This window comes from Myotis nattereri (genome assembly GCF_964212035.1).
Source record: "Myotis nattereri genome assembly, chromosome: 16".
In the NCBI taxonomy this organism is placed as follows: Eukaryota; Metazoa; Chordata; class Mammalia; order Chiroptera; family Vespertilionidae; genus Myotis; species Myotis nattereri.
This window is the reverse complement of record NC_138091.1, coordinates 46,726,742-46,748,721: the sequence shown is the minus strand read 5'-3', so window position 1 is coordinate 46,748,721 and position 21,980 is coordinate 46,726,742. Positions and strand designations below refer to the sequence as shown.

The 21,980-nt window shown below is 41.9% G+C and overlaps 1 protein-coding gene across 1 annotated transcript; it reads right to left on the bottom strand.

Moving 5' to 3' along the window:
* Positions 1-4,434: 4,434 nt before the first annotated feature.
* CBX1 (chromobox 1) lies at positions 4,435-21,753 on the bottom strand. The gene is made up of 5 exons (XM_081109104.1): positions 21,541-21,753; positions 11,089-11,265; positions 10,420-10,597; positions 8,738-8,832; positions 4,435-5,958 (listed from the first exon to the last, which is right to left on the bottom strand). The coding sequence occupies exons 2-5, from the start codon at positions 11,226-11,228 to the stop codon at positions 5,814-5,816; spliced, it is 558 nt and encodes a 185-aa protein (XP_080965230.1). The 5' UTR covers positions 11,229-11,265; positions 21,541-21,753; the 3' UTR covers positions 4,435-5,813.
* Positions 21,754-21,980: the final 227 nt, after the last annotated feature.

Below are 21,980 nucleotides of genomic sequence, written 5' to 3'. Positions count from 1 at the left end.
AAAAAATAAAAACTGAAAGGGTAAAATAGTGATCTAGAGACAGTGTCTACAATACCTGGCCTCCATGGCTGACTCCTCACCTTTTCTAGGGAAAGCTCAACTAGTCAAACAGCTGGTGAACGGGGCAGTACTTTCCAAAGAACCTCATCTTCCTCAGGCTGCCCTATTCCCTGCTTTTACAGCCCCAGGTTACACCAGGCCTTGCTGCTCTTCGGGTTTATTTAGCAAATAGCTGGAAAGACCAAGTGCCTTGCAGAAAAAAATAACCCAAACACCCTCAAGCCTCCTTCCACATGTAGTAGGCACCAACTTAAAAGCAACAGCTTTATTTTTTAAATTGATTTTTAGGGAGAGAAACATTGATTTATTGTTCCACTTATGCATTCATTGGTTGCTTTCTGCATATGCCCTAACATGATATCAGACCTGCAACCTTGGTGCCTGTGGACAGAGCTCCAACCCAACTGAATCACCTGGCCAAAGCCAGAGCAACAGCTTTAGCAGCTCAGACTAAGCCAGTAGTTTTAGGGCATCTGCAGCCAGAGTCTGTTTTCTTACTGAAGCTATCTATATGCCAATAAGGTACAGGTTGGCATCTGCCTCTCTGGAAGTTGTTTTCCCAGCCAAGTGTAGAAATTCTCTAGCAAAACCTAGGTGCTTGGTTATCCTAAGAGATTGTTTACTTACCACCGATTCATCTGGAAAGTGAATAGTGACCCATAGACCAAAATATGTGTGTCATCTTGTCAGTGTACCAAGAACAGTACCCTTCTTTCACCTTTACCTTCTCTCTCACAGAGGGGCTAGTCATTTTCCTTGCCTCTAGTTCTGACTTCATTGTGGAGCCATATGGGGACTCTGGGGAATACATGTGAAACTGAACACCTGATTTGATTTCTAGTCCTTGTTCTGTCCAGGGATTCTTTGAAAATGCACATCTGCCTAAATTAGCCGATTAACAGAATTCAGTGCACCAGTTGTCTCCTGAGAAGAGTATGGGACCTTGCTAAAGAGTTGTGTTCAGAATTAGTTAGATAGAAACTCTTGTCTTCCTTTCAGAGCACACAAAAATACCAATGACAGTCTCAAGGTTGGTTCTTTTCCAGTCCAACTTTAACTGCAGAGTGGAGATAGACTGCACAGTATTTGTTACTTCATTACAGATGATATTTCAACCAAGGAAATAAAACCTAGTTTAGTTCACATGGGGAAAGGTGGAGAAAGACCATAGTTAATGCTCTGCCCTGACCCAAAGCCAGGCCCCAAAGTCCCCCAGTCTGACCACAGGCTATGCACACAGTAAACAGGGCAGGACTGGTCAAAGTCAACTAGGATTTAAAAATCCATGTGGGGTAAACATGGCTTTGGTACTATCACCACCATGTAAACCAACAAGGTCATAGTGCAGACTCAGACCTGCTGTTGAATATTTTAACACAAGTTATTTAATATAAACAAAAACTATAGAAATGAATTGTCAGCATATGTTGTAAACTTACTGTTTCAACTTTACCTTGGAGTTCTGTCACCTCACTGGCCTAAATAAGGAAGAAAGAAAAGAAAAGAAAGAAGCCTTAGAAACAGACTACAGTTGACCCTTGAACAATATGTGTTTGAATCGCACAGGTCCACATATATGTGGATTTTTTTTCAATAAATACTGTAAATGTATGTTCTCTTCCTTATGATTTTCTTTATTGTAAGAATACAGTATATAATACATATAACATACAAAATATGTGTTTTACAACTGTTATTGGTAAGGCTTCTGGTCAACAATAGGGTATTTTAAGTTTTGGGGGAGTCAGGTTATATGTGGATTTTCAACTGTGTGGGGAGGGATGTCAGTGCCCCAACCTGTGTTGTTCAAGGGTCAATTAACTGTGCTGCTGTCCTTGCTACCACAGAGCAGGGCCAACTATGCTTTTCATCCCAGCAGGAGGGTTATTTCAGATATCATTTGCTTTCAATATTCAGCAAGAAGCTCCCAAGGCCAAGGTCGATTACAAGTCATTCATATAAGTGAGATGAGCAACTTGAACATTGTCTAGGAAAGCAGTAAGTTTTGGATAAAACCTCAGCGCTGAACAGTCAAACCAAGGGTGATGTGCAGATCAGAGACTGATGGTTGTCTGGGGATCTTAAGCTCTTCTATCAAACTTCCTTAACCATATACCAGAACACCAGGATACCTCTAACTTGATTGCTTTCTACTACAAGGCAAAGTGAAGCCAAAAATCCTCCTCTTTACTAAGCTGAATGCTGGCCTAGTAAGTGATATTGGTATTCCAAATTCTAGGAGGGAAAACACTCAGCCTGGACTTAGTTCAGTACTATCATCTCTAAATTTTTATTTTTAAAATATATTTTTACTGATTTCAGAGAGAGAGGGAGAGGGAGAGAGCAATAAAACATCAATGATGAAAGAGAACCATTGATCGGCTGTTTCCTGCATGCCCCACACTGGGGATCAAGCCCACAACCCGGGCATGGGCACCGACTGGGAATCAAACCATGACCTCCTGGTTCATAAGTCAACACTCTACCACTGAGCCATGCCGGCCAGGCATGAGCTCTAAATTTTTAAATGAGAACATCCCCATGAGACAATCCAACTTGCAGATCAGATTAATATCTCAAACAGAACCTAGCTCCATACATAGTTCAGGATCTGGAGCACTACAGAAAATTTGCACTTCAAGTTTCCAGTTCCACCCAATGATAGCAATTTCCTCTATCATTTTCCCTTTCTGTATGAGGGAGGTAATTACTTTGTAACACAGATTCCCAATGCCACAGACTATAAAGATATGCTGAACACACATAGCCAAAACACCAAATAGCCATGGATTAAAATCAAAATGAGCTGAGTGTGAATGAGTTCTGGTATAGAAGATGATATCTGAAATTCAATTCAAATATTCAACTTAAAAATTCAACTATTAAAAATTATTTAAAATTGGTAGTCAAAACTTTCAAATGACACTGAAAAGCATAAGTATTCCTTAGCACTGTCAGTTGATAGAGTGCTCCTGTGGTCAGTATACTGGCCACTTACTGTACCAACTTGAAACTCAACTGAAGACAGTGGAGGAGCAAGGCTGTTGCTGTTTTTTCCTTTCACTGGTTCTGCCAATGTAGGACATCTCCAATAATGATATTGTCACCATATTAGTAAGCTCTCCTTTTGTAATAGTAATTAAGGCAATAACCTATCTCCTCTTCAAGTCCTGGCAAGAGGTCTATGATGACGCAATTTCATTAAAGCCATCCAACAAACACATTTTGCACTGGCTGAAGAAATATTCTCTGAATACTTTGTTTCTAAGATTTGTTGTGTCTATGTATATTTGTTATTTCTAACATTTCTGCATGCATTTGTGGCTTCAATAATCACTTGAGAAAAAATTATTCTTAAACTTGAATCTAGAAATGTGATAAAGATAACAAAAGTGTGGATACCTATCTCCATTTCAATTTTCATTGTATGTAATATCATTTTCAGTGTCTTCCCTGGAATGATATAGTTTTATAAGAGTTCAGGAATCTAGAAATGACAATGAAGTAGGTTCCAAAGGTTAAGGCTAATGATGAATAGCAGCCCATTCTGGACACAAACCAATGCTGAAGGCTAGTTTCAGTACATGTTATGATGCAGAACAGAACCAGAACACTGCCCACCTCATCCCCAACTCTCTTTTATTTAGCTACTGATTGCTCTGCTGCTGCCAACTCCAAGAACATACCCTCAGACCTTTGCAAAGAAAAAGCCTCCCAGCTCAATTTTCCTTATGTCCCCCCAAACTCCTAAAAGACATTTTGAAAACAGTATCTACACATCAGCTTACTTGAAACAAATGCTTTGTACTAAGGGAGCTGAATATTTTACACTGATTTCATCTCAGTGTAAATCCCACTTTCCCTTTTTATAAACGACGAGTCAAGTCCCATTTTGGCTCTAGAATTATGGGCAGAAAACGACATTAAGAAAATAGATGATATTTTAATTCAGTAATCAAATCCAAGGCTAATTCCTGAAAATTCCGGAAAGTTGAATTTAGCTAAGGTCACACAAATCTATGAAATACATGAACCAGGAGCCAAACCTAATTCAAAAAACTCATGTTCCCAAACATATCATAGTTTGGAAGTGTTATCAGGTCACAGAGTGCCAAACAAACAACCTTTGAGCAGTAAGAAAGACAGAATGATGTGACAACATTTACAGTTTCTGCAGCAATCATAAATGCTCAATAAATATTTACTCAATTAACATAGTGAGACCACTCAAAGATGCAGGCCAGGTGCCAGATTCTCAAGCCTACAGTGTTCAAGAAATAAACCATCCAGTTGTACAAGTTGTTTCCAACAGGCTGAACCTACAAGGTAATAAAAGGCAAGGAGGGTTTCTGGCAAGACTTAAGACAAATCAAGGATTATAAATCTATATAGTTTTATTAAAACAAAAACTGACAGTGTTGTATGAAGTTTACATTTAAACAAAGTTTTCACAGAAATCTAACACATGCCTAAAAGGATTTTACAATGAAGGTCTAGATGTAGGTCTGGATGATGTCAAGAACTGACGGATTTCATGAGTCAAGACAGCATTTTGGGTAATTAATTCTTGGGATAAAAAAAGAATTTTTGTTTTGTGTCTTAAAGTGAACCACTGCCCCAGTATGAAAGTGAAAGTTTAATTTTCTCCTGAGACCAGGGCTTTTGAAATAATCCAACTCTTGAAGTGATTCAATGAACTTGTGCTGTCAGTGGCTGAACCCTGCCACCAATGGTTTCAGAGTTCAAAGTTCAAAAAACAGAGAGGCTCCAAGAGTTTCTCCATCCTAAAAACATGGGCCCCCTCTCTTTACTCTCACACCTCCTATACCATCCCCTTCTCCTCCCCCCAAATACCTCAGCCAGGAGCTTGGATGGACAAGCTAATGTCTATAGCTTCATAATTAGGAGAGAAAGGGTCTTGTCAATTTTAAGAATTAGCACCTCTAAGACAGAATGATCTGCCTATATATATGCTCCAATAAAAGACTTTCCCTTCTCAACTAATTTCCATCCCCCTTCCCCCTGCCCCAAATGGCAACTTTGGTAACTTATCCACTGGCTTAGTCCTTTGTTGGGAAAAGAATTAATCTCCGGCAGGGAACACCTTGGCCTGTAAGTCTCAGGCATTCACAGCTTTTAAACAGTCTCTCAGAGTCCTCAATTAGATTGCCAATTACATTTTTTTAAAAGAAAATATTCTGGACACAAAACCAAATCATTAGTTGTTTCTTCTTTTCATTGTTTCACCATTTCCCCAACCAGGCCCCAAATTTTAATAAAAACAATCCTACTCATCTTCCTTCCTACCCCGTCCCTCCCACCCCCAAATAATACAGCAGTAATAGCCAAAAACTACACACATGCTACGCTGTAAAAATGCAGTTAACACTATTGGGAAGAAGGCTGTGGGTTGTGGAGATGCGCTTTGAAGATCTACAGTATCTTTTTGCTCTCACACATACCCATTCTGCAAGTTTTGTCCTTCATAGAAGGCCCTTCGCTTTTCTCAGCAAAGTGCAGAATGAATTGCCTTGAAACACTTACCCTCCTTCCCCTCCACATGGATGGGTGTGCAAACTATACAGCATGGAACGGCTTTAAAGCACTTGGGCTGCTGTAGGGCACAGAACTATACTGGCTCTTCAAAGGACATCTTCTCAAGCCACTTCTATGGTATCAAGACAAGTAGAACTCCTTCCCCTCCCCACTTGAAACCCACAGTCAGATGTGACAGGGGCTGGTACTCAGGAGAGTTAATTCTTGTCATCTTTTTTGTCATCATCCTCTGAGGGATAGGAATGCCACGTCAGCCTTTCCTCATAGAAGGATATGACAACCTGGGGGCACTTGACATTGGCTTCCTTGGCTGGGACCAGGTCAGCCTCATCAGAGTTTTTCCTGCAGAATAAAGCACAGAGAGACTTTGAGACCAGGTGTTAGTGGTCTCCCAACGTGGGTAAGAAGCATAAGCTAGGGAAGGGTGTTAATATGGCCAAAGCAGCATTTACTGACAGCTTTTGGTTAAGTGAAATTCTTGTAGATATCCTGTTGAAAATCCCCTTTGAGTATCTTTGTCAAAAGGTAAGTGATCTAACTCAATCTATCACAACTGAACCTCTGGGAAAGGCCAGAAAAAGCACGACTCTTGAGGGAAGAAGGAAGACTACCACGTTCTTCCAAAAGCCATATGCCAGCTGCCGGACACCCATGGAGAGACCTTGGCTTTGTAGTAGGATTTCATACTATGCTGTATAACACTGAGTACCAATCTCACATTGGCCAGAGCCAATGCAGGTGAATACTTTCTTGCTAACTCATAATTATACTGTTTAACATTACCAAATGCCATGCTCACAGATATGCCAGAACTCCCAGGTGCTTTGAAATGGTTCTTCAACATGGAGAGGTAAAAAATGACTGGACTGTAATGTAATTCTCTATATCAGTGATGGCGAACCTTTTGAGCTCGGCATGTCAGCATTTTGAAAAACCCTAACTTAACTCTGGTGCCGTGTCACATATAGAAATTTTTTGATATTTGCAACCACAGTAAAACAAAGATTTATATTTTTTGATATTTATTTTATATATTTAAATGCCATTTAACAAAGAAAAATCAACCAAAAAAATGAGTTTGTGTGTCACCTCTGACACGCGTGTCATAGGTTCGCCATCACTGCTCTATATTCTTCTGAATATTAAAACGTTCTCAAAAATGTAAAAAATCACATCTATTCCAAGGGACAAAGGAGTACACTCTATCTTTAGGTCATTGGGAATGTCTCAGATGGAAGCTGTAGTATAGGGCAGGCAGTAGATATCTATATATAAAAGGCTAATATGTAATACGCTAAGTGTCCCTCTGACTGTCTGACCATTCGACCAGTCGCTATGACGCGCACTGACCACCAGGGGTACACGCTCCGACCGGTAGGTTAGCTTGTTGCTGGGGTCCAGCTGCTAGGGACTGGGCTAGACGGGCCGGACCTGCCCTGGAGCCCTCCCGCAGTCCCTCTCCAGCCCGGATCGTGCACTGATGGGGTCCCTCGGCCTGGCCCGTGCCCTCTTGCAATCCAGGATCCCTTGGGGGATGTCGGAGAGGCGGTTTCAGCCCAATCCCCGTAGGCCAGCCTGAGGGACCCCGGGCATCTAGTATGACAGAATCTCTGATGAGGCACCACTCAAAAGTTCCAGAAACCCAGCAACAGGGTAAAGCAAAGCTCCACAGCTCCACAGTATCAGGGACGAAGCTGGTAAGGTATGTTTCTGAATAACGGATTCAAAAAAATGGGAGAGAAAGGAGTATAACAGTATCAGAATCTGAAGCAGGCTGCCCCTTGTTCAACAATGTCCTCAGAAGTAAGTTCAATCATTTCACTGCATAGGAATATTTGCTACTTTTGGAAATGGACAAATATCACCACCCCCTAGGAAAATAACTTCAAAATGAACTTGGTTTTATAATCAAAATCAATCTTTAACATAAAGGGTTATATTCAGCTATAATCTTTACACACAGCAGTGAGTCAACCAAAGGAGTGTAATCTTAAGGAACATGAAGATACTACTCTAACTCAGGTGAAATGTAGATAGAGAAAGTGTACCCTAGCTGGACTGAGTAACTCCTGGAATCAGTTCTTTCCCGCCAAATGCAGCACCTTAAAAACCAACAAAAACCCCCACCCCCACACATAAAAACCAAAAAAAACGCCTTTTCTTTTATGGGCTAGCAATAAATCAGCTAAAAGAAGGTCAGATTCAGTAAACACCCAAGGAATGCATAGGAAGAAAACAGGTTTAGCTAGCTGTGACACAGGCTTCCTATGGTGTTAAACTTAGACCTCTCTGGCTACCTTCTAGAGAAGAGTTAGTACAAATGTGAGTTTCAGAGAAGGTTCTAGACTGCCCAAAGGACAAAGCACCTATAATGTTGTCTTTATAGGCAAAGGCTTAGAATTATTAACTCCTAATATATATTTTAAAAACAATGACTGAGATCCACTTGAGGGGAAAAAAGCACAAGCATTTTCAATTTTTTTAAAAAAGGGAGGCCTTCCTTTTGGACAGAGTAGGGAAATTATCCAAAATGTGGGGTTACAACTGTTTCCATTAAGCTGTTTCATAGAGTATTGCTATCATTGGTGTTTATACTTAATGGAGAAAAATGTAGACATGCTCTATGCTCAGTATATGACCCCTGCTGGCTGATCTTGGAACTGTAGAATCTGTACAAATTGGAAAGAATCTAACAATTAAGGACAAAGAAAAGCTACAGAAATTCTTTCCTAAGTCAGAGAAGTTAACAGAATTTCTGAGCCTGGGGCCAGCCTAATCTTTATTAAGGAGGTGGTAGGAGGGGAGGATTGTTCAATCACATTTCATATTTTTTCCTTTCACTTAGGAAAGTGAAATGTGATTCCTCCCCATACCCTCTCCACTCTAGATTTTCTCCCACCTCCTAAAAAAAAATGGCCAAAAATCTGAAAATCCTAAGGGCCCCTACCTGTAAATCATGAGTCCAGGTTGACAGTCAGGCCGAGGGTCACTACCGAAGGACTATGCCATCTTAAAGATTTCACACCTGGGTGACTGGAATTTCGAAGGTCCAGCTCTTTTCTCTGGCATGGAACAAATGGGAGAAAAAAACACACACACACAGAGCCAGTGGCAGACTCACCATTTCATCAGGAACATGAGCTCTCCACTGGAGTCTGTAGCTCCAATAATCCGTTCAGGCTCCAAACCCCGGGCAAAGCCTCGAGGCTTTTCTGGCTGCAAAAACCAGAGCGATTGAAAAATTTTAAGTATGTGGGGCTGCTATCCAGACTGGAGTTACTCCTGTTTCTCTATTCATGTACACAAACTCTTTTGTCAATATTTCACCAATACCATGGTTCCAATCCTTTTAGAATTGTTCTGAATGATTATCCCATCAAGCTCTGAAATGCTTGAGGTTTCCCCACGTGTAAAAAGGGACATAGAACTCAAAGCAAAAAAAATGTTAACAAAGGCTTCATCACCCTCAAAAAACAACTTATTTGCCCAACCAGCGTGGCTCAGTGGTTGAGTGTTGACCTATGAATCAGGAGGTGACAGTTCAACTCCCGGTCAGAGCACATGCCTGGGTTGTGGGCTCGATCCCAGGTGTGGGGCGTGCAGGAGGCAGCCAATCAATGATTCTCTCTCATTATTGATGTTTCTCTCTCTCTCCCCCCCCCCCCTCTCTGAAACCAGTAATACAGACACACACACACACACACACACACACACTATAGGCTGCCCAATGCACGAAATTCATGCAAGAGTAGGCCTTCCTTCCCCCAGCTGCCAGCTTCCGTCCGGCACCCGGGACCCAGGCTTCCCTCACAGAGGAAGGCCCTGCCCACCTGCCACAGCCCACTGGTCGGTGGCCTGAGCCTCCCTCTGCGAGGCAATCATGGCGTGATGATTGTCCTGGTGCCAGCGGGTGTCATAGTGTGGTCATCCAGAAGGTCATTCGGTCTAATTAGCATATTATCCTTTTATTATTTTATATATACATATATACATATGTATATGTACATGTACATGTAAAATAGACAACTTACTTTAAGGTACTGAGAATGGATTAAAAGAGCTACCTTGAACCTGTAATGATTAAAACATTGACCGAGCCCTGGCTGGTGTGGCCCAGTTGGTTGGCCACTGTTCCACGTACTAGAAGGTTGCTGGTTTGATTCCTGGTCAAGGGCATATGCCCAGGTTGTGGGCTCAGTCTCCGGTAGGGGGAGTGCAGGAGGCAGCTGATCAATGTTGTGCTCTCACATCAATGTTCCTAGCTCTTTCTTCTCCTTCTCCCTTCCTCTCTCTAAAAATCAATAAACTATTTTTTTTAAAAACAAAATAACCTGGCTGGTGTCGCTCAGTGGTTGAGTGTCGACCTATGAACCAGGAGGTCAAGGTTCGATTCCTGGTCAGGGCACATGCCTGGATTGCAGGCTCAATTCCCAGTGTGGGGCATGCAGGAGGCAGTCAATCAATGATTCTCATTGTTGATGTTTCCATCTGTCCCTTTCTCCCTGAAGTCAATAAAAATATATTAAAAAACAAAAAAACAAAAAAACACTGAATGCTACCGACTTACAGGAATGAATTGTTCCTGAACCTTCACATAAAATAAAAGTAGATTATGTGGCTGGCTTTATGAGAGTAATGAGCCCCCAAATACTCTAAGCATTAGCCTAAGATTCCAAAAGGACTGAGAGATGGCTGCTCATATTTAAGCAGCAGCAGAACAAAAGTACTGAAATTAGCTGGCTTTCAGCTTCGTTGACAGCAGTAAGAATGCTGGCTAGTAACAATGCTCATTCCTACCCTTACCTCTTCTTTCTTCTTCTTTGGTTTGCTCTCCTCTCCCTTATCTTCAGAATCAGAGTCAGCTTTGCGTTTGCCTCCTTCTGATTTATCGGTCTCATGTGCTGTTTTCTGCGACTGTAAAAACTCAGCAATGAGGTCGGGGCAATCCAAGTTCTCTTCTGGCTCCCACGTGTTGTCCTCACTGAAATCAGAGCACACAGTGAGTCACTTTCCACTTCAAGTTAGCATGCTCATAGAAAGGAGAAAGCAGCACAGGAGGACAGGAGCCATGTGTCCTTGGCAAAGAGGAGTTAACAGTGAGTAACTAGAGTTTGCCCAAGATCAAGAACTGAGCAAAGTTAAAATTACTTGGGGTCAAGGATGGGGAGGGGGGGGGGGTTGCTTTTTAGTGCAAATTGAAAATTTAGAAACGCCTCTCTCAAAAAAAATATACTTTCTCTTGCAAATGTGTATAAGTCTAAAGCCACACACAAAATCGTTCCTCAGAAATCACTGTCTTGTATTATAGCACTTTATACTTATAGACCATTTTCCTAGTTAGATTATGAGCCATGAAGGCCAGGCCTGAGTCACACTGCACCCGTTGAAACACCCTAGCCCTTGACATTACTAGACTCCTGAGAAATAGTTGGTGATGAAATGAATGGATTCACCCAGGTCAGTGAAACGTACTCTGAGAACCCCTTCCACTTGAGGAGGTACTCCACTTTGCCCTTTACCACTCGACGGTCGAGAACTTTTTCCACCACATATTCCTCTTCCTCCTCTTCTAGCACCTCCTCCACTTTCTTCTTGTTTTGTTTTTTCCCCATAGTGCCCGCCAGTTTTCTGGTATAAAGGGTGACGCTGCTAAAATAAAGAAAATAAAAAGGATGTAAGGGCACACTCTTGTTGGTTATGTCAATATATGGATGCTAAGAAAACCAGGGACCTCATAGATGACTTTAGTAGTGTGTGTTGCTTACTTAAGTGCTATGACTATTCACCTTCAATACACAATGAAATTTGCTGATATACTCAGCTAGAAAGTTAGTTCATAAAATAGCTCCAACTAATCTCACAGCAAAACTTATTCTTGTATAGCTACATAAAATTTTTATACATATTCTAAGTTAAAAAGTTCCCAATACCGCTTTTACTATAAAGCATACCTAAAATATATTATACTGAAAGAAAATCAATCCTAAAAAATAATGTATATACATCAAACATATACATATAACCCCCTGATCCGTACTTTTTCTATTCTGTTTCCCATTTCATTATAGTACCGGGCTTGATTTTTTACTGTGGGAAATAGTTTGTCCTATTTATTAAACGTCTAGTTTAATTTTCCCTTTTGTATATGTATATAACCCATTCCTCCGCACTGTTAAAACACCCTCTCTTTTAAGTCCCCTCAAGATTCTTTATGCAGTCTTTTCTGAATGCCGCCATTAATTTATACGTCACAAGTTTCTTGTTAACTTCTCATTGTATTTAGTTTATTTCTAAGGCTGAAAATTTTTGGAAAATGGGGGGGAGCTTAGTTATCACAGATAATAGAACCTGATTTTATTCCTAAAATACACCAACCTTTCTAAGGGGTTTTCCAGTGCTAAAATTCTAGTCCCCTATAAATCTATTTTCTTTTGCCCTTCATATAATTCTTTGACTCCTGGTAGGCTTAAAGCCTTATGGTTTACCAATTTGTGTCAGTAGGTGGCACCATAAGATACCAACACAACAAAACTGATCTACAAAACTGGCCAAAATCTACAAATTGATGGATCAGTTGCCCAGAATGAGATACAATCAATCAAGAGTATGGCAGATGATCCAAACAATAAAGAAGTTACTACCATGTTTGAATTTAAGACAATGCCAATTTGGTTTGGTTAAATTGGTTGTAGAAATTTCAAAATACTTTAGAACTGGCCTGTACAGATAGAAAGTATTTTAGAAATAGTCCATCTATAGACTATATGAAATATAGCAAACTTTTCATAAAAGTCAGTATCATCATTATGGATCTTTTAAAAAAATAAATATATTTTTATTGATTTTAGAGAAGGGAGAGGGGGAGAGAGAGAGAGAAACATCAATGATGAGAGAGAATCATTGACTGGCAGCCTCCCACACATCCCCTACTGGGAATGGAGCCAGCAACCCAGGCATGTGCTCTAGACTGGTATAGAACCTGGGACCCTTCAGTCTGCAGGCTGATGCTCTATCCACTGAGCCAAACCAGCTAGGGCCATCATTATGATTCTTATCTACAGACGTTTACCTAGGTTTACACTCAGATATTCCCATGTCGGTATCTGTGAACAATGCTGACAATGAAAAATCAAACATTTGTTTGGCTACTAGAAAATTCTAGACATTGCTGGATACCGGAGATTCAACAGAGTAAGAAATGGTCCCTGTCTTCCTGAAGCTTAAGGTCGAGTAAGAAAAACATGTAGACACTTCTCCCCACTAGGTATTTTGAACTTTTGCAGAGCACGCAAAACAATGTTTTCTGAGATGCTTTTAGTGTGTGTGGCCTAAGGCAACACCCAAGGTATCTTCCCCCTTCCGAACACAAATCTAAGAGTATCTTTTCAACACTCTTTCTCTCTATTTACATACTGAAGACTGACTTTTCTTGACTCCCAAAACCTCTATCCATGAGAGCAGTGGTTCTCAACCTGTGGGTCGCGACCCCTTTGGGGGTTGAACGACCCTTTCACAGGGGTCGCCTAAGACCATCGGAAAACACATATATAATTACATATTGTTTTTGTGATTAATCACTATGCTTTAATTATGTTCCATTTGTAACAATGAAAATACATCCTGCATATCAGATATTTACATTACGATTCATAACAGTAGCAAAATTACAGTTATGAAGTAGCAATGAAAATAATTTTATGGTTGGGGGTCACCACAACATGAGGAACTGTATTAAAGGGTCGCGGCATTAGGAAGCTTGAGAACCACTGCGTTAGAGAAAGTGACAGGAGTCTTCCACAGACTAATCACTGGACTTCATGTAACCTTTGGCTAACTCCTGGATAGCTTCATTGTGCCCGATTCAGAAGCTGTGCTTCTGAAGGGAGATCTTAATTTACGTTTCCAAATTCTGATTGCCATATGACAAATGTTATTTTATGTGTAAAGAAAAATCCATTTTCCTTTTGGATAAATGCAGCAATGTTTTTTCCCAAGAACAAGTGCTACTCTTTGTTTGCTTATTTTTACTGTTGATTGAAGGGGTAGCAAGATTCATGGTCAGTCTTTGGTTAAAAAGAGCAGAGAAAAATAAACTGACAATCAGTTTTAGATAACAAAGGGCTAGATAACTCCCTACATTAAACTGGACTTGAAAATTGGAAGACATTCCCTTTCTCAATAGATGGAAGGGAAACAATGGGTTATAGAGGATCCAAAAAACGTAAGTGTCCGCTAATAACCCTTCTAAGTAATTAAATTTAAGAAAGGAAGGTATTCTATTACTATGGCATCAAAATTCAGAGCTATTTAAGGCTCAATGTTATCTACATTAAATACCTATAATTGCCTTACAAAAATAAACAGCATTTCACTTATGGTAATGCAAGGAAACTAGACTTAGGGTGGGGAGCACACAATTAAATATACAGATGTCAATTTATAATCTATCATCTGAAAATTATGTTATTAACCAATGTTACCCCAATAAACTTACTTTGAAAAATAATAAAATGAGATCTATCCTTAAAAAAGAAAAATAAATGGCATTGAATACTGCCCATCTGATCCTGCTACTATGAACCACAAGGGTCAGGTCAGCTTCAGGCTAATCTCTAGCTACTATAAGCCTCACGTCCCTTTATCATTAGCATGGCCCCAGGGAGTACGAGTCACAGAATAGAATAAGAATAAAATCCTTAAGGTTAGGTAAAGAAAATTTCCTAAATGGGGAAATTTAAAGTAAGACCACTTGATTTACATCTTTACTCAAATCACTGTCCTAAGAACAATTAAAATAAGTAAAGAATGCAGAAAACAGATTCCCACTTTTCTCTTGAGCTTTCTTAATGGGCTCTTCCCAGCATCTACCTCCAGAGATTGGATTCTTTACACGGAAGATTCTCAGACAGGCTTCCCAGCGTGTTTCCCCCTTATTCATAGGTAGTTCTCTAGGTTTCTGAATAAACTGTTTCCAAACTCAGTAGAATGCAACCCACTCCTATAGAATCTAGTACCTTCAGAAGAGCAAAGAGTCTACTTAAATATGATGGGCAACTATTCTCTTATAGCTTCCAAATGGACTATTTCAAAGGGAGCCTCCTCTTCCTGAAGATGGCCGTCTCTAAACACCAGCAGAGATAGTATGAAGGAGCATTCTCAATTAGAATTGCTTGCAAGAAAATTTCGAAGGAACTCAGATCAGTGTTGCAGCATACTGGGGGGAGGGAAGCCTTTAACCAACAATACTTGCCACTCCCCTAAACATCTTGGCAACCAAATTATATCAAAAGTGCCGTAATCAGCCGAGCCAGCGTGGCTCAGTGGTTGAACATCGACCTATGAACCAGGAGGTCACGGTTCAATTCCTGGTCAGGGGACATGGCCGAGTTGTGGGCTTGATCCCCAGTGTGAAGTCAGACACATGGAGGCTAAATAGCATGTTATTAAAAAATGAATGGGTTACCAATGAGATCAAGAAAGAAATTGAAACTTCCTGGAAACAAACAAAAATGGACGCACAACAACCCCGAACCTCTGGGACACAGCAAAAGCATTCCTGGGAGGGAAGTTCATAACATTACAGGTGTACCTCAAAAAAAAAAAAAAATAATAATAATAATAATAAACTATTTAACCCTACAATGTAAAGAATTAGAGAACAAGAAGAAAAGCCCTTGCCCTAACCGGTTTGGCTCAGCGGATAGAGCGTCGCCTGCGGACTGAAGGGTCCCGGGTTCGATTCCGGTCAAGGGCATGTACCTGGGTTCCGGGCACATCCCCAGTAGGGGGCGTGCAAGAGGCAGCTGAATCGATGTTTCTCTCTCTGTATCCCTCTCCTTCTCCCTTCCACTCTGTAAAAAATCAATAGAATATATATATATATTTTTTATTTTATTTATTTATTTTTTAAATATATTTTATTGATTTTTTACAGAGAGGAAAGGAGAGAGATAGAGAGTTAGAAACATCGATCAGCTGCCTCCTGCACACCCCCCACTGGGGATGTGCCTGCAACCAGGGTACATGCCCTTGACCAGAATCGAACCTGGGACCTTTCAGTCCGCAGGCCGATGCTCTATCCACTGAGCCAAACTGGTCCCAGCTATATATATATATTTTTTTTTTTTAAAAAAAGAAAAGCCCAGAGTAAGTAGAAAGGAGGACATAATAAAGATCAGAGCAGAAATAAATGACATAGAAATGAAAAAAAAAAAAAAAAAAGTCAATGAAACCAAGAGCTGGTTCTTTGAAAAGATAAACAAGATTGATGAATCTTTAGCCAGACTCATCAAGAAACAGAGGGAGGGGACCCAAATAAGTAAAACCAGAAACAAAAGTGGTAACAACTGGTTGAGGCGCATGCAGGAGGCAAAGGATGTGTTTCTCTCACATTGATATTTCTCTCTCTGTTTCCCTCTGTCTCTAAAAATCAATAAAAAAGTATCCTTGGGTGAGGATTTAAAAAAAAAAAAAAGAGCAAAGGACCTAAATAGATACTTCTCCAAAGGGAACATACAGATGGCTAAGAGACATATGAAAAAAAAAATGCTCAAAGTCACTGATCATCAGAGAGATGCAAATTAAAACGATAATGAAGTATCACCTCACACCTGCCAGAATAGCTACCATCAACAAATCAACAAATGACAAGTGCTGGTGAGGACATGGAGAAAAGGGAGCCCTATTACACTGCTGGTAGGAATGCAGACTGGTGCAGCCATTATGGAAAACAGTATGGAGTTTCCTCAAAAAATTAAGTATGGAACTGCTCTTTGATCCAGTGATCCCAATTCTAGGAATATATCCTAAGAAACCTGAAACACCAATCAGAAAGAATGTATGCACCCCTATGTTCATAGCAGCACAAGTTACAATAGCTAAGATCTGAAAACAGCACAAGTGCCCATCAGTACATAAGTGGATAAAAAAGCTGTGGTACATTTACACCATGGAATACTATGCAGCAGTAAAAAAAAAAAAAAAAAAAAAGTATCTCTTACCCTTTGAGACAGCATGGAAGGACCCTGAGATTATTTGGCTAAACGAAATAAGCCAGAGAAAGACAAGTATCACATGACCTCACTCGTATGTGGAATCTAGTGAACATAATAAACTGTTGAACAAAATAGGTCCAGAGACAAAGAAGCCTGGAACAGAATTTTGAATCTCAGAGGGAAGGTGGGGTGGGTAGGAAGAGATCCACCAAAGGACTTGTATACATATACAAGTTATGAACTTGGATCTCACGGACACAGATAATAGGGTGGGCCCGGGACAGGGGATGGGGGTGGGCTATAAGGAGTCAATGGGAGAAAAAAAGGGACAAATGTAATACTTTCAACAATAAAGAAAGACCTTTAAAATAATTAATAAAACAAATAGTAATTGTATTTAACTTTAAAAAATTAAAAAGATCATCTAAAACAAAATTAGTAAAAAATACCTTTAGATTAAGTAACATTAAAAGAGAACCGACTGACAAAACAACTCAGCAAAAATCAGAAAAATACACCAAGTTTAGGGAATAGTTGGCTCAAAGTCCTAAGGTATGTAGAGCCTGCTTTATGCGGAATACAAACATGGCCAGGTAAGAAAGAGCTAGACTGAGGGGAGTGGTAGGCAGTGACCAGGTGATCATTATTGTGCGCACCACTACCCACTTCATCCTTTCTTTCAGCTAGTCTCTTTTTCCATTCTTTGTTTTCCTTCCCCCTCTAGCTTAGGTTTAAGACCTAGTCAATTAATAGCTATAAAAGTTTATATCTACAGCTCTACTAGCTTTTAACAATCAGCATTTACTAAGAACCTGGGTGGAATATAGGGTGACCAAGTAAATTCCACATCACAGGAACCCTCTCAGAACCAGGCAAATGGAGCTGTTTGGTCAGGCTAGCAGAATATAAGGACACCCAAGAAGTACAGGCTTTTGCGAATCCCTTAAGGCTAAGTGACAATAACATAATAACAACTAAACACGTATTGAATACTTAACACTTAATGCATATAAAGGCACTTAATTCAATCCTCAGAACAACTCTTTTAAGCCTGTTTGACAAATGAGGAAACTAAGGCTTACTGAAGCAAAGAAAATTTCCCAAAGTCCCCAATAGTAAGACACACAAGGCCAGGACCTAAAGATCCTATATAATAAAAGGGTAATATGCAAATCGACCGATAGGCGGAACAACCAGTCGCTATAATGTGTGCTGACCACCTGGGGGCAGATGCTCAACATAGGAGCTTCCCCCTGGTGGTCAGGGCAGTCCCCCTCAGTCACTGCTCATGGCTATGAGGGCTCCCAGGGCTCCCTGACTGAGAGGGAGCAGGCTGGGCTGAGGGACACAATGTGCCGCCCACCCTCCCAATGCACCGGGCCTCTAGTAAAATATAAAAAGGTAAGCCCAGATTGTGTGGCTCAGTGGTTTAGCATCAGCCTATGAACCAGGAGGATGCGGTTCGATTCCTGGTGTACAAGGCCTCTTCCTCCTTAAAGTCCAAACTCCACAGTATTTAACATCTAACTCCTTTGGTTCCTACCATTCTATGCTACTGTTTCCCTCATAAAACCTACACTGCTGTCAAAACAGAAAACCAGTCTAGCTGGCATGGCTCAGTGGTTGAATGTCTCAGTGGTTGAATGTTGACCTATGAACCTGGAGGTCACCGTTTGATTCCTAGTCAGGGCACATGCCCGGTTTGTGGGCTTGATCCTCAGGGCATGCAAGAGGCAGCTAATTAATGATTCTCTCTCAACATTGATGTTTCTCTCTCCCTTCCTCTCTGAAATCAATAAAAACATATGTAAAAAACAACACAAAACAGAAAACCATAACCCGAACATATCCTGCATGTTTCTCCATGCATGGCCTTGCTTACTATTAAGAAGCTAAATATTATAAGCTAAACCAAATCAAGTATTATTTCCCTACCCAACCAAGCTGAATATTATTTCTCTTTTCCTTGCATTTCCCAAAGCATTCTGTTTCTATTTCCACTTAAGACACTCAAAGGTAGGTCTGGCGTCATGTAAGGTGTTGAACCCTACATGGGCAATAAAGATGAATGTCTCAGACTCAGATAATCAGGGAACAGAAGTCCAAAGCTGTCAGCTTTTTAGGGAATGATCAGCAAGATACACCTAACCTACTAACCCTAAATGGAAAACAAGGAAGAAGTACCTTTGCTGAGCATTAGCAACTATATACGCATCAAAAGGCAGGTGAAGGCATGTGTAGTATATTCAGTTTGTAGTCCTCCTGATTCATGTTTCCAAACTGCTTTTAGTCTGTTAGCTGTGGCTGTTTGTAAGGCAAATGCTTTCCAGACAGAAAACTTTACTGAGCAGAAAACAAGAACTTGTGCCACATATCCAGTGAACAAGAATTTAATTTAATTTATTTTTTTAATATATTTTATTACAGAGAGGAAGGGAGAGGAATAGAGAGTTAGAAACATCGATGAGAGAGAAACATCGATCAGCTGCCTCCTGCAAACCCCCTACTGGGGATGTGCCTGCAACCCAGGTACATGACCTTGACCAGAATTGAACCCGGGACCCTTCAGTCCCCAGGCCGATGCTCTATCCAGTGAGCCAAACCAGCCAGGGCAACGATTTTATTTTCTAAAGGAATCTCTGCCTTCTAATTCCAGGATCTAGGACTAAAATACTGATGTGTGAATAAAATTAGAATATTATCTGAGATGTAATCAGAAACTTGGCTAACCCCTTTATAGTATGTAGATGTGAATGAAAGTATAGATTTGGGTTGAGAGGCCACAGGGATCTGCAAATATCAGAACAGCTATATATGAAGCAAATATTTTTGTTTAAGATGAAACAAAAGTTATTAGAAAGCTACACCAGAATTATGACTAAGTTGGAATTAAAAGCAGAGACCAAAGCATTCACAGTTAACACAATAAAACCAGGTTACTGACACTAACCACTCAAATACCATAGTTCTATTAGGCCTTCAATGTGTTGGTTATTAATAAAGGGAATGGCTATTATTATTATTATTATTATGAAGTGAAAAAACCTATCAAGTCTAACGCAAAATCTGTTATACCACCAGAGATAGAATACAAAAAAGGGAGATTTTGAAATATAAATGACTAGAAAATGACAAAAATGCATCAATTCCCGTTTTAAATGGTGTGAACTCAGAAAGAAACATTTTCCTACTCACTAAAATGGGTACTGGAAGATATAATGGTTGCTTCTTTTCTTTCCATGTATGGTTAGAAATTTTTTAGTATCCTGTAGTCAAAAACACAGAAGACTAGGGTATCCTTGCTTGGGCTTCTTTAATCAAGAAACTAGAAGCACCTGGCTACACACTATTTACATTTTTAATGATAAAGGAAACAATTTAGGCTACAGCATCCAATGGGAAAAGAACAGAACCACAGAGAACGCTAGAAATGACGGAAGATCCTTAACACTCCTGATGTTTTCTTAAGGGGCAACTGATTCCAACGAGGTGTCCTTCAATCATACCACTTCCTGTGCAAACGTCCAAAAGCACTCCTTTCCCAGTTGCACTCACGCATCTATTCCACAGCCGGGGCCTCCCAGGACTATTTCAAGCTGCAGCCACGATTCTTACCGTGACCGAGGAGGCTCTCTCCCCTGGGCCGGAGCTTCTGGTGTAACTGATCTTTGAATCAGCTTCGGCTCAACGGAGTTAAACCAATATATGCCCGAATATTATACAAATTCACGAAAAAAAAAACACCTTCATTTGAAGCTTAGAAAAGGAGGCAAAGTACTGCTCACTCTGTAGTCAAATTTCCCAACAACAAATCTGGCTTAAAAAAACCAAAAACCAACAACAACACAAAGAGCCCAAGGGGCTGGGGGTGGGACGATCTAAGGAACTTGCCCCTCTTTGTCTCCCAATTTCCCACATCCCTCCAACTGTAACGCTGTAACCCCTTAAATGTTAGCTCATCTACATATTCCTCCCATTTCACTGCCCTGTGTGACCGACCAGTACCAACCCCAGATAAAAACGTTAAGAAACGAATTCTGAACCAAAGTTGAAAGAGCTGCACTTGAACTTTCCGCTTCCCAAGGAACCACGGGGTGAAGGCAGCAGAAGGCCTGGCAGAGGGAAGAATGCGCGCGCCGACCACCCTTCCTTCACACATCATTTCTACAGCCTCCCCGCGCGACCCACCCGGAAGGAAGGGCAGCCAGTCCCCCCTTTTATCGTCAAGACCCTACGGATACACCCTCGAACCTCCCCTCTGCCTGCGCTCACAGCTCTTTCCGCCTCGAGAGCCAAGGCAGGCAAATAACTGCTCCTCTCCCCCGCCACCCCCCTCCTCCTCGCCCCTTCCCCGTGTATCGCATGCACCAGTTTGCTCACCCATTCCTCCGCACCGTGGGCTGCGCAGCACCCCTTACAACTTACTCCAAGTTACTTTGCAAGCGGAATGCCTCTGGGAGCCCCGACCAGACCCCAAGTTCTCAGGTTACACTTGTAAGCCTCGGTTCTGGCCGTTGTGAACCCTCCAAACGCACTAACGTCCACGCGTTAAGGCTGCCCGGCCCGGCCCGTTCCCCGATCTCCACCATGTCCCTCCTCTCCGGTGCAATCCTGCAGCCGCCCACCCAGTCCAGGTAACACTGCCTGGGTCTACCCAGGGCGCGAAGAGCGAGCGACCCGCGAGAGCTAGGCCCACGCCGAACCTCTCCAACGTCCGCCTCGGAATGCGCCGCCCCGCCCCCTTCATCCCTGCGGCGCTCGCCGTCCGACTCCCAGCGCGCGGCGGAAAGAAAAGCCCGGCGCGGGAAGGGCGCGGGGCCGGTGCCCCAGCTCGGCGGTGAGCCGGGGCCCCTCACCCAGGATTCCCGCCGCCGCCGCGCACCTCCCCCGCCATCCCCCGCCGCCTCCCCGCCTCTAGCGGACTCCTTACCTCAGAGCAGCGCCCAAGAGCAGGAGAGGAATCGGTGCTGCACTACTGGCGCGTCCCGTCGGGGGGGGGCCCGGAGGAGTGGCGCCCAGAAACGCAACAGGCCGGGTGGCCGCGGTCGAACCCCTCACTGAAGCGGCGTACCGCAGGCCCGAGCCAACGGCCCTCTCCTTAGCCGAACAAAAGAGCTTCTCACTCTGCGCTGCCCGCCGCCCGCACTGCGCAGGCGCGACGACCTGCCGCACTGCTCTATGGGACACAGAGTCTCTCCGAGACTACAAGCCCCAAGGTGCTGTGCGCGTCTTACGCCGCCACGCACTGTTTAGGAGGGTTTCAGGGAGTTTTCCTTTTTAAACTACCAGGTGTTGGGGGAGTGTCGTTTAGAACCTTGTTACCTGGAAAATTAGAACATGTGCTTTTGTAAGCACGTCCCTTGATGCTTG